The 13846-nt window shown below is 36.8% G+C and overlaps 1 protein-coding gene across 1 annotated transcript; it reads left to right on the forward strand.

Annotated features, from left to right (window-relative positions):
- Nucleotides 1–1673: 1673 nt before the first annotated feature.
- DECR1 (2,4-dienoyl-CoA reductase 1) lies at nucleotides 1674–11138 on the forward strand (the record flags this gene model as incomplete). Its single annotated transcript, XM_079533328.1, has 10 exons — nucleotides 1674–1745; nucleotides 3585–3787; nucleotides 4644–4701; nucleotides 4861–4947; nucleotides 5095–5242; nucleotides 7190–7289; nucleotides 8339–8411; nucleotides 10455–10601; nucleotides 10923–10985; nucleotides 11079–11138. 10 exons carry the CDS (start codon nucleotides 1674–1676, stop codon nucleotides 11136–11138), a joined length of 1011 nt encoding a protein of 336 aa, XP_079389454.1.
- Nucleotides 11139–13846: the final 2708 nt, after the last annotated feature.

Raw genomic sequence — 13846 nt, forward strand, 5'->3', positions numbered from 1 at the left:
TGCTGCCTGCCCGTATAAAATATCCTCGAGCCTTCTGGCAGATCCCCTTCAGGTACTGGAGGGCTGCTATAAGGTCCCCCAGAGCCCCAGCTCTCTCAGCCTGTCCTCACAGGGGAGGTGCTTCAGTCCTCTGATCATCTTTGCGGCCCTAACCTCCATATATGATGACTTCAAGCATTCTTTGTCCTTAAATGTTCCCTTTTAATATTTTCTCTCCTGCATTTCCTCTGAAATAAATGACCCCAGTTCCTTAATACTTTTTGGAACATGTTTTCTTCATTGCCCTTACTCATTTTTTCAGTCCCTCATAATTTTGCAACTTCCATTTTGCACGAGGGCAACCAAAAATCTATGGTGTATCATAGATGAGGCAATATTTCAGCTTTGTATAATGGTACTTCAATATTCTCTGTACAGTTCATTATCATTTTTCTGGCTTATTTATCCTTTTGGCTTGGCTTTTGTGATAACAATCTCATATGACAAATGATCATCATAAGAAACTGTATGAATCCTGTAAACCATATTATAATATTTGTACCCTCAATTTCCCTGCATTTATCCAATTTTATCTTCCGCTATCATTTTCCTATTGATTCCCATATACTTTCTAGACTTCTTGACTTTCTCACTGCTCTCCCATCCCGACTGATCAAAGGAATGCTTGTTCTTTAAATTTTTGGTTCTCCACATATTCCTTTATTTTCCTCAGGGTTCAAAACTTAATTTCCTCAGTGACGACCAGCACAGAAAGAGGCCTTTCAGATACCCATATAGGCAACCAGCTTAACTCAACATATTAATTCGTGAATTAGCACCAAAGTCCATCAAACCCAGTGAAACAGTATCTAAATAGAACTTTGAGGTGATCCACCATTCATCTTTTACCCTGAACAGAAACATAGACCTTCACCATCACCATGTCTTCACTGCACTTGCTTTCTCCTTGATACTCACACTCGGCTGGGGATTTTTTTTCTTAGTACCCTTTTGTATCAACAGCTTCTTGGACTATTTCTAAACTTTATCATGAGGGGCTGTTTCTTTCACTGGGGTACTTTGAACAGCAGAAACTATAGGAATCCAAGTTTACAACCATTGTCACACCTGGCCAGGACCTTGAAAACCTGAATCATCGCCAACACTTACATACTGATTTTCTCATGGCATTTCTGCAACATGTTATTGAGGCAATTATCCCTGCAGAAGACTAGTGCTGGTTAGATGCTTTCAGACAATGCTTTAACTGTTACTGCTTTTAATGACTTGTTTTTCACCTACAGATGTTACATTTACATTCTTACAATTGCTCAGGTTACCCCACAAAATTAAAAATAAAAAAATGGGTATTTTCTGCCCTGTAAACCTCCCAACTTGTTGTCAACCAGAGACTGGGTGCTTGAATGTAAGTATTCTTAAATCCTTCCTATACTCCGAAGTAGCACCCAAACCGAAGATTATTCGTAAAGCGTCAGTATCTTTCTAACAGCACGTATTTCGAGGTGACGGCAGAAGCCTAGGCCGGAGGGGCGCTGCAGACCCGGACTCGCCGCCCCGCCCGCCCCAGCTGCAGAGGCAGAAGCGCCCCTCCCGCGGCCGGGCAGGGCTGAGAGGAGCCGGGGAACGGCCGCTCCGCACCGCCCCACCGCACACCCCCACCTCCGGAGCACAAGATGGCGGCGGCAATGATCGGCCGGACCGCTCTCCGCGGCAATGGCTCGATCCGCTTCTCCGGCACGAGACGGGTAAGGCGCCGCCCGCTCTCATAGAGCTGAGGGTGGGCCGAGAAATTCTCAGGGCTGTGGTACCCCGATACCCTCTCAGCGCCCCGTGCTCCCTGGGACGCGCCTCCTGCCTGTTTCTCCCCGCTCCCCTTCGGGCACGCCGGTATCTGCTGCAGGAGCGCACGATGCCATCTGGGTGAAAGGTCGGAGCGGTGCCGCTGCCGCTTCGTGGGGGCGTGCCTTCTTACGAAAGACTTCCTCCGGGGGAGCCTTTTGTGGTAACTTAGTGATTTACTTCCACCACCTGGGTACGGGGGAGTTTGTTTTTTCTCCTGTTCACGTTGCGTGGTTTCTTTATGCTTTTCTTTATGCCTGTAGTTTAATTTAGAATCTTGGCATTAAGTGCTGGAATGATTACTTGGAACAAATCTTCTCAAGGAAGCCCTTTGTGCAAAGTAGTGACGAGTCCCCCAGCAGACTGCTTTAACACGTGGGCTCGATGCTTTCAGAGTCGTTTATTAACTTTGGTGCAATACCCCGTGCTCTCTGGCCTGCTTTCTATCTGCCTCCTTCAGCAGGAGCTGCTTGCGAAATCTCTGTGGTGGTGAGCAAAGGAGGGGGCTGTGTCCATCGCTACCAAACCCCTTTGGAGAGTTTATCCATTGACCTGATGGAAAGAGAGTCCCAGTGGCACCTTGACTCCAGCTAATAGACTATTCGGCTGTTGCTGAGAGCGTCACCTGTTAATTTCAGTGTTGCAAAGGGGAGTTTGTACATGCCACAAGCTATTTATTGTTCTATTTGTACTGTTTTAAAGTAGCCTTTTCTCCTTCAACACATTTCCTGTTGGCATAACAATGTTATGTTTTTATGAGCAGTGACGTATAAAAGTAAACACAAAGTTTTCCTAAAATTATACTACAAGCTTGTGTAGTCAAAAGGATGCATTAAAGATTCAATTACAAATTAGTATTGGAAAAGATAAATATAGCTTAAGTTCTTCTATTTTTTCTCACTTAAACAAATAACCGAACTTTGTTGTATTTAGAAATGTTTTCAGTTCCAGATTGAGATAACTTTCATGTTCCAAGTAATTTGTGAATTTCTTAACTGTTTACGTAATGCTGCTGTGCCAAGTCATGTCATTCAGTTTGAGGATGTACTCCAGTATTGGAGGATTACAGAAATGCCCTCTTGACTATTTTTCTTGGTGACACTACAGATTACTTACTGCTTACACTAGAGTTGTGTAACTTATTGCATACACTAGTATTATGGGATTGTATTGCATACTGTTTTCTTAGAAAATGTATTACTGAATGTAATAATGAATTTTCTTCTCTGGTGTTGTTTCTGTGTGGTTTTTTTTTGTTTGTTTGTTTTTTTGTTTTGTTTTTAGTAAGTACAAACCACACATTTGCTTGCAAAAATTAGCTAATCTAGGGCTAACTTGCTGTAAGTGGTATTCAGTACGTATATGAATGTGAATCTCAAATCCTACTGTAAATCTAGTAATTAGCCAGTAAGGTATTTCCACATACATGAACAAAACAGACAGCCGTAAGGATAGCTAATATTTGAAATAACCAACACTGCGATTAAAATGTGTTCTCGGTATTTTTGTAGTTGGAATGGAATGCCTAAAAGTGGCCTAGTTACTTTACCAGTTTAGGATTTGTTTTATGCTATGGTGCGCTTTTAGTAACTTCAACATAAATGCAAGCTAATCATTTTTGTATTCAGTTTGTGTAACAGGAAGATAGCTATAAAGTTGTTACTTGCACGAGCAAATCTAATCTTTATTAGCAGTTCTGTAAATGGAAATGGATTTTTTTTCTTCTTCTTTTTTCTTTCTTTCAGTTCTTCAGCCATGGACCAAATGTGCTGCTGCAAGAGAGCAAAGCTCCACAAGCTGCATTCTTTTCACCTCTTCAAAAAGTGATGTTGCCACCAAATTCCTTTCAAGGGAAGGTGGCATTTATAACTGGTGGAGGTACTGGGATTGGCAAAGGCATGACAACAGCTTTATCCAGTTTGGGTGCCGTGTGTGTCATAGCAAGCCGGTAAATATTAATGAACACATTTTAGGGCTTTTAGTGTTGAGTGCTGAATGGATCTGGTTTCTTTTCTTCGCAAGCTGGATAAACTCTGTTAATTTATTTACTCTGGTTAATTTATTTACACTGTTCACTTTTAAATTAGAGTGTAGCATGGGAAATACTGAAGACCTGATGAGAAGACTTTGAAAAATCTTGTGTGTTGGGGCAGGAAAATAAACAAGCCAGAATATTAGACATAAATCCCACTAAAGCATAAAAGAGAGCACAAAATTGAAATGCATGTTATTGATCACTTCTGTATTAATATGGGTGTTCATAATGCAGATTTTAATAGCAATAAAGAATTAAAATAATTCCTCTTAACAAAGATAATATTTATACAGTTCAGTTAGTGATATAATAAAAATAAGAAAAGCAGTTTCATTTTGGAAACAAAATTAGTGTTCTGACATTCTTCCAAGTAGCAATTTAGATACTTGAAACCTGGCCCTTGCAAAGTGTTAGCAGAGCAGTAGATAAAGCTGGGTTTATTATCATGATGTACTGAATAGGAAAGTACTTAAACTAATCAAATGTAGTAAGTTAGCTAAGATTGTTCTTCTTCCTTTGTCGTTTCTTAGTTACTTTTAAGTAGTAATGAACAGAAGGTACTTAGATTTTTGATTAACTTTCAGAAAATTAGTAACTAAATATTTTCATTTTGAAGCTATTTTCATGAAAACTTTCACTATGCACAAACACATACGCATCACTTTTTAAAACTTAGCTGATGTCTGCTAAGAAAGGATTCATCAGCTTTTTATTTTTCTGAATTGTAATTGCATTTAATTGAAATTCACTGATATATGATTATTTCTAGAAAGCTTGATGTTTTGAAAGGAACGGCGGAAGAAATTTCTTCTAAAACAGGGAATAAGGTAAATTTTATAGAAGTGGGAATTTTAATTACACATTAAATGGGTATAGTTTTTTGGTTTTTTTTTTTTTTTTTAATGCATTTATATGGTTCTGGGGGATTGTTTAATTTGTGGGATAAGCATTTGAAGTCTTAAGGCTGCCCTTCTATTGTTATACAGGTCCATGCCATCCAGTGTGATGTGAGAGATCCAGCTTCTGTTAAGAATGCTGTTGCTGAATTAATTCAAGTGGCAGGACATCCTAATGTAAGTGTTGTAGAGAAAGTGAACAACTTCTGTCTTTGAAAATGCTCTGAGTAAGTACGAAGGAAATCACTGTAATGGAAAATGTATCTAATCTAGAGAGACCTTCTCTAAGGAAGGGTTATTTTTAATTAACTCCTTGTGTTTCAGGTTGTGATAAACAACGCAGCAGGGAACTTTATTTCCCCTTCTGAACGACTTTCTGCTAATGCATGGAAAACTATAACTGATATTGTACTTAACGGTACTGCCTTTGTAACTTTGGAAATTGGAAAGGAACTCATTAAAGCACAAAAAGGTATCTTCAATTTACATTAAGTAGTACCTAAGCCTTGTAGCATACTGTTACTTGCTTTCCTTCCCTTACAGTGCTTATGTGTAATAGCCAGTTTTGTGAGTATGAAAGAAGCAACGCTTAAAAATCAAACAGCAGGACTAGTTAGCAATTATTTTATCACTGAGTCTGCTCTTAAGGTTGGACCCAGAATATAGAGGTTGCGTTTGAAAATCTGTTTGCAGAATTTACAGTAACTGCAAAACATTTGTAAGACTGAAGAAACTTTGTCTAAAGCATATGTTATTTCTCCCAGGTCTTCTATATCTGTGTTGGTTTCGTTAAGAAGCTCAGCATGTGACATTTATTTATTTAAATGAACAACAAGAAAGAATATCACTTAACATTTTCCTCCTAGACTTGTACATATATAAATAATTAAAATTCACAACTGTAGTATTGGGCTAATGGTGCTAGAGAATACGACCTTTGAGGCTTTTTTTTTTTAATTGGTGTCATATAATCATAGAATGGCTTGGGTTGAAAGGGACCTTAAAGATCATCTAATATGGTACCATCAAATAGTATTTCAAGTGGTAAGGCAGGTTGTGATTTTTCATATGGCCCTACAAATGATGTTCTCTAGGTACATCCACTGTGCTGAATTAAGCCTTTAGTATTTGCACTGTATTCTTCTAACTCCAGAGTAAACTCTCAAAATGTACTCAGTGCTTTGTGCTTCCTATAAAGTTTGTACTGTATTAATAGTAACAATATAAACTTAATGTTGTATGTGTATTTCTGCAAGTCTGTAGTAGTTTTGGTCATTTGATGAGGTATTTCATTCTTACTTAATGTTCCATCCCCAGCTCTGCTTCATTGCATCATTCTAGCAAATATGTTCATAGTTTGTTCTGTGGCCTAATGGATGCTTACAGCATATCCTTATAGTAATGTAAAATATAGCTTTAAAAATGTGTCTTTTTTGCTCTTGAATTAAAACTACTTTTGCTACTTCTGCCTTCAAATTCTGCAAGCTATAGAAGTTCATTCACTTTCATGCTGTCTCTCTTTACTTCTCTACTAAGCTTACAAAACACAGAAATTTCTCTTGCTGTTTCTTGCATACCTTCTTTCTAGGTGATTTTGTATGTAAGCATCCTTTATACAAAGATTTTTGTTTGTTTGTTTTTAGATACACACCTGATTTACTTGCAAAAATGTATCTGTTTGTCCTTTCATTATCTGCTTTCATTTTCTTGTTTCTTGTTTGCTTTTTTATTTTTTTTAATTTGAGCAGAGACCTTAATTTCTGAAGTGATAGAAATTCCACCCAATGCAAATATTTTAAGACTCTCTATCACAGTGCTGTACATCTGGTAGTTACAAAGCACATACTGTAGGACTGCAGGGTGACCTGTATTAAATGTTCTTTAATAAATAATAGAGGAGCTCTGTTTTTGGACTGTAAGTTTGCAGTGACATGTAGAAGAGGTTTGTAATCTGCTAAGTGTATTATTTACGCATTCTCACTCACAAAGTGAGAAGAGTAAATTGCTTAAGTGTTTTCCTTCTTATGAGTGTAAACTTTGGAAATAAAATATATGTGTGAATTGAAGTATACTTCAAACTTACGGGCTGTAATTTTATTATCCTTGCTTCTGTGTTAGGTTCATTCAATACAACTCTGTTTAGCCTGAGCCCATTATCAGTAGAAGTCTGAAGTTAGGCTTTAATAGCCTAAAATAGGCCCGTTTTCATGTCTGTGGAACAACTAACATTCAGAATAGGGGAAACTGAAGGGGGAAAAAAGACTAGTTCTTCTGAAAGTCTTTTTTCAACTCAGCAGATGGCATCCCTTACACTGAAACTGCAAACTTCTATACCACTGAGCTTGCTTTTTAACTTATTATCTAAGTTTGATCTTTGTGTGTGTTGTTTTTTGTTTATTAATATTGTTGCAATTTCCAGGAGCTGCATTCCTTTCTATTACAACCATTTATGCAGAGAGTGGTTCAGGATTTGTGTTGCCAAGTGCCTCTGCCAAAGCTGGTGTAGAAGCACTGAGCAAGTGAGTAATAGACAAAAAGTTGCTTTACACATCCATGCGATAGGATAATATAAAAACAGAGCTAGTTGTTACAATTAATGTAGTCCTCCCATGCAGTGTGATAAGAGAACCTTCCAGCCTCTATTATCCTTGCAACAAAATGATATACTGACAGCTTCTTTTAGAATGAAGTGGTAACTGCTATTATTGTGATAATTTTTATCATGACAAAAAAGTGAAAATGTGGGTGCATGTATTTTGTAGAAGCAAATGTTATCATTAGGAGTTTTCATGGTGAGTGTTTTTTTCTTTTTTCCCCTCTATTACTTTTGAATGGAACAAAATCAGCCAAAAGCCATTTTCTGTGGTTAGAAGAAGAGAATAACAATGGAGTCAGTGTTTCTTTGGTTGAAATAGTTCTATTTGCAATGGCTCTGGAAAGCATCTGATGCATTTGGGAATAAGTTATAGTTTTATAACATCTTATGTCAATTGCTGCTATAGGAGCAGCATTCCCATTGGGGTGCATTTTTTTTCCTCATCGCCTGCATGTATTTCCCACTTCTTTGCCCACTCCTCTCCACTGGTTGCTCAATTTGTCTCTCTTAGAGTTGGCTGTTATGTAACTTTTTTGTGTTTGGCAGAGCTGTTCTTTATGACTGCCAACTTTTGCCCCTTAACTTGCATGGGCTGTGGTACTTAGCCAGTATAGTGAGCCTGTTAAGCGTGTAAATTTGCTTTAAAACAACACTGTGACTAAAGATGTATTTTTTTCCTGCGGATTTGTGAGTTGGAAAAACTCTCATAGAACCCAGAAGTGTTAGAGGCAATACAAGAAAGTTAAACTGCATCTCCTAAATCAGTGTTCTTGTGTTTCTGATTGTGGTTTTGTTTTGTTACTTCTGAAATGTTGTTGTTCTTAAGAAAAACATCAGAACCCCTTAAGTGGAAATGCCTGTTTGAGGACTCAAATTTTAGTATTTGCACATAAGATTTGGTTGTTTATTTATTAATAGCATTATTAAAATAATGTGTTTAAAATATTGATGCATTTTTTAATGCATTTTTAGGTCTCTTGCAGCCGAGTGGGGTAAATATGGCATGAGATTCAATGTGATTCAACCAGGTCCAATAAAAACAAAGGTACATAGCATGAAGTGAAACACAGCCTTCAATATGCTTTGTAGTACAGGCTTGCACTTAAGATAGTCTAATCTTTTCTATAACCACCAAATTGGAGTATAAGTTCTTTGGAAGTCCAAGGTTGTGCTGGAATAATGGTAAATAACTTTTTCAATAATTAGTTTATAAAATAGAATGTTACTATACTAATATAACACAAACTTTTTTTTTTTTGAATGCTTCAAAGAAGTACATGCCAAAATATTTTAATTTACTTTCTTCTGTATGCATTTGAGACTATACATTATTTCTCAAGTGAAGCGAGTTCTTGATGGAGTACAAGTGCCTATTTCTATTTGAACTCCTGATTCTTTAAACAAAGTATCTCAATTCCAAAATTTCAGAGTCTTTTTTAGGTCTTTGAGAACAGAAACTCACTAGTTTTGTTGGAAACCACATAACTAGAAAGAGGAAAGCATAATGCATCAAGGACATGTGAAGCTTTGATATGAATGAAAAGGAGGTCTGGAGGGTTTAAAGGAATTAATCTAGACCATCTGGAGCAGGAAGAAGAAGGGATGAGTGCTGCAAGAAGAGAGAGTTGAATCCCTTTCAGAGTCCAAATATTACAGTTATGAGCAGTAACAGCTAATAATCATATTTCAACTATCTGTATAGTGCTTCTTGATTATTTTTTTTTTTTTTACTGTTGTTTTGGGGGCGCATGTGCAAAAATGTGCATTGCTACATTTCTGTTTTGTCAGTTTTCCATGCTATTCCAGATAGCTTATCTTTAGCTTTCTTGACTGCAAGGATAGATGAGTGACAGTATCAGCAATGTTGTTAAAATGACATTACAGGATCAGACTGAAAGCTCTCCAGGCCTTGTACCCGGTAGACTTGTGGCCAAAGGTATAAGAAAAACATGTAATGATAATTATTCTTTTGTTTCCAGCCTCTGGTAGTCTGTGGCATGAAGAGTTTGATATATACAACTCTTCATAATGTAGTTATCTTGATGGATTTTTTTTTTTTTTTTTTAAATCCTATTCCTTTGTCCTATTCCTTTTTGAATCTGTATAAACTTTTAGCATCTGCTGTATCATATAGCAAGATGAGTTTGTTTTATAGATTCTCAGAATTTTTGGCAAATTAAATACTTTAAACGTCCAGATTGCTACTTCCCGTTAATGTTTCTGATTTAATAGCATATTTCCCCTCGATAAGCTCTGTTTTTCTCTATAAAGCATTGCATTTATCATACTAGTTCCAAGTTAAAATTTCTCTGGAAGCTAAAACTATGAACTGGCTTTACTTAAAAATCATATTGCAAAATCAAGACTTTCTGCTTTACGGGTTACTTCTGCGTCTTTAGAAAACGCTGCTGGAAATCAGAGGGAAAGGGAAAAAGCATACGAGAGCAATACTACTAAGTTTATAAACTGCCATTTAAAAGCATGGCCATTGAGGGCTTAAATGGCATGAGTGGAGCTGTAATTAGTTGAATTAGAGTACGCTTTAACAACTTCAGTAACCTAAGATAAATGTTCCTGATGCTGCTTGAGGAATTGTTTCTTTGTCTAGGAGCTGGGAAGTCAGAAAACTTCCATTTCCCATGCTGTTCTAAGCTATTCAGATATTAGAAGCTTAGAGCAACTTAGTTTAATTCGTTAGCCAATGCAACAATTTGGGTGTTTTTTCCTTTTCGCTCTTCAGTTGTCCTTTATGTTGCATATTATTTTCTTTCTGTAACTTTGCTACTCTTTCTCTCCCTTTTACAAATAGCATATTATTATACTAAAGGTGTTTTCGGAAAGTAACCACTTTTGTTTGTGTGCCTCTCCCAAACAGGTATTAAATTCCAGCTGGCCACCCAGTATAGATGCACACTGGTGCAATAGAAGTAAATTGTTTTTTCTGTCATACTTTTTTAAAAATCCTGCTGACAAAGATGATGTAGGCTGTTTGCTCACAAACATTAACTTCCATGTTAAGCTTAAATCTCTCTATGGTTTTGATGTCTGATGTAGTTAAAACTCTTCATCTGTTTCTCTTAATTCTCAGGGTGCTTTTAGCCGCCTTGACCCAACTGGCATGTTTGAGAAGAAAATGATTGAGAGGATTCCCTGTGGCCGCCTGGGAACTGTTGAAGAAATTGCAAATCTCGCTGCCTATTTCTGCAGTGACTATGCAAGCTGGGTTAATGGAGCAGTAAGTTACAGTTGATTCCATTTATACAGCCAACCTGATGATGGTCTGAGTTTTTCTGAATTTTTTTTCAAGTGTCTGTTACATTACAGTGTTTCAGAAATGAAACAAGTAAATTACTTCGAAATTTGAAATCATGATTAATCTTCTAATTATTAACCTGTCTAAGCACCTTCAAAAACTTGGGAAAAAAAAAAAAGATTGAATTGCATCATTTTGAGTGTGTTTGGAATTTGCTTGATCTAAATCATTACAAATGTTTAGAACAAGGGAATGCAACAGAAAAAATGCTGTTGCTAAATACACCTCTTATGCTTTCTCTAGGTTGTTAGAATGGATGGCGGAGAATATGTTTCTATGGCAGGAGAATTCAATGATTTGAAAAAGGTACTAAACTTCTTGCCTGCTATTTTCTGTTAAAGTATTTGGATGTGTAATTATTACATGAAATCCCAATAAAATGCTGTTTTCTTTTTTTAGGTTACCAAGGAGCAGTGGGATATGATGGAAGCAATGATCAGGAAAACAAAAGGCTCTTAAAGTGCCCAACTGTGTGATGTTGACTTCTGGAAATAAACCACTACTAATTCATAAATACTTAGAAGTAACCAAATGAGAAAGTGGACTTCAAAATCTTTGTATGTTGATTGCAGTAAAATATTTCCAAGTCTTCATATTTGGAATATAACTTGTCTTTTTCCATCTGCAGTCTAACCTTATAAATAGCAAACAATTTTCTAAAATTTTATTTTACTTTAATTAAAAAAAAAAAAACAAAAACAAAAAACAACAAAACAAACAAAAAAATGTTCAACACTGCAGCCTGGGAGAAGGGCCTCGCTTTTAGAGTCTTTTGCAAAAAACTTCAGAGGAGACTTGGTTGACTTCATGAGTTTTGGAGTCGAGGATGTAGAGGATCCAAAGAGTGCTACAGTGCAACTGAAAAAGAGGTATTTGCAGCATGCATGGGGGTTGGGGCTGCTTCAGATATGATTGGTACTGAAGCACAACTTATTTTAGAGCCTTGACTACTGGTGCTAAATTGGATATTTAAAGGGAAGGTCCTCTCCTCGCACTGTGGTACTTGGAGTATGTGGATTGCATTGATTACATAGTGGGCTTGGATGGGAAACATTAATCATTCAGGAATCTTGGAAGTGATCATGGACTGGCCTGAAAGTAAGAACTTTGAAATACCATCAGGGGAAGAGGTGAGGTGTGGAAGAGGCCCCCACCATACAACGAATTACCAGAGATTGAAAAGAGGTATGACTTATTCTCTGATGAGTTTTGACATATAGTGGGAAAGTATTGAAGGTGGAAAGCTGCTATGTGGAGTCCTTTAAGATGAGGAGACCGTCATCACTATCTGAGCTATAAAAATGGATGAGATTCAAGATGTGAAAGACTGCACAACATCCAAATGAGAACATTGTCACCTGGACGCTCTGGTTTTGGGACGCTGGGGCCAGTAATGTGGATTTAGATTGCAAAGAAGCCCTCTGGCTAGTAGGTACTATTAGGGATCCAGCCAATATCAGAGGAATTAGTAGAAAACAGAATTGAGATTACACCCTCTGAAACTGAATTTTAACAGCCCTAAGGGAGAGAGATCCCTTCAAGGAAGACTTGATGTTTCATCAAAGTAAATGGACATCTATGGAAAGATATATCCACTATTTAAGGGAATTACCCTTCTACCTAAATATAATTGTTAGTCTGAAGAAAACCTAAATCATTAAGTCCTAATGTTAGCACTTTGGTAATAAGACCTAAATTTGTGAGTAACAAAACTTCAAGTTATTAGCAATGCTACATATGTTTACATGAAATGCAACTCCTATGGTTACATACATTTTGAAATACATGACTATCTTGGTCTCAGCTTTTTGATGACATTTTCAGTCTGTTATGCTGAACTTCAGAAATGACATTTAAGAAATAGTAATGCCTTCTTAAGTAGCTCTTTCTTTAGCATGATTAACTTAATGTTCTTGGAAAACTAAAAATCAATTGCTACTAATGTGTATGAGACAAGGGGAGTCCCTACACTCAGCTTGAATTGACAGCTGCCAGAGAATCTGTAAGACTGCGTTAGTTCTGACTCTAGTCAGTTCACTGCAACCAAAACGATTCAAACTAGTTATAAGCAAGTGATTAAAGTACAGTTCCTAGATTTAGAGGGTTGCCTAGTGTGATCGCTCTCCTGCTCTGCTTTAAATAATGGATTGAATTCTTCAAAGAAATTAACAGTCTGACCTTTCCAGCCTGAAAGCCAAGCCTTTTAAAAATTCTCTTTAATTTCACCATCCACACATAAAAATATGGACGTAGAGCTGTATGTGTTTTGAAACTGATAGAGTGACTTAAGAATCCAGAATGTAAAAGAAATTAAAAAATGCGTCCTTTCAAGTGCTGACAGCTGTCTTGTTGCTTTACCCATGCTTCAGGCTGCATTAGCATGTCAACATCTGACTCTGAGATTATTTGGTTGCCTTAAAATGAAGATGAAGCAAGTTATGTGTTCTGCTGCAATGGTGGACTATGTGAGGTGGAATTTGTGTAATAATAAAGACAATTTCCGCATGCCATCTTTATCCTGAGAATGGTGAACCTGTGCTACAGAAGATAAGAAAATCCTTCTTTCCTTCATTGCCATGCTCGTCAGTTTCAGGCCATTGCTTCTAGGGCTCGCTTTAATTTATAACAATATATAACAATAATTCATAACAAACCTTTCAACCACTCTTTCCTGAACATTCAAAGTTACAGCTACATGTCTTTTAAGGATGTTTTGCTTTCTTTTGTTATACCTCATGAAGTCAGAACACTGAAGGGAAGCCTATTAAAACCTGTCTTGTAAGTAACTATTAGGTATCTGATAATATTTGAGAACTTTCATTACTTGCAGGCACAGGCATTGCTTCCAAAGTATGTTACTGTACCTGTTTACTGTCTGTAGCTAAATAATTAATTGTGGCAAACATTTTTAAAGCATATGTTATTTAGTAACAAGCAGAAAACATTTTTTTAAATTTTATTGAGAATCTATAATAAGAATGTAGTTTGTTATCTATACCAACTATATTCATTTCAATTTATGCAATTTTGCTGCTTTTAGATTCTGAAAGTTGTGTTGGCAAAATGAATACAAGGTGATGATGCAGGTTTTGAGTGCAACATAGCATGTTTTAGAATTGCATGTTATTCCTAATATATGGATTTAGTGAAGTGGGGGGAAAAAAAGT

Source organism: Tetrao urogallus (genome assembly GCF_951394365.1).
Source record: "Tetrao urogallus genome assembly, chromosome: 3".
Lineage (NCBI taxonomy): Eukaryota > Metazoa > Chordata > Aves > Galliformes > Phasianidae > Tetrao > Tetrao urogallus.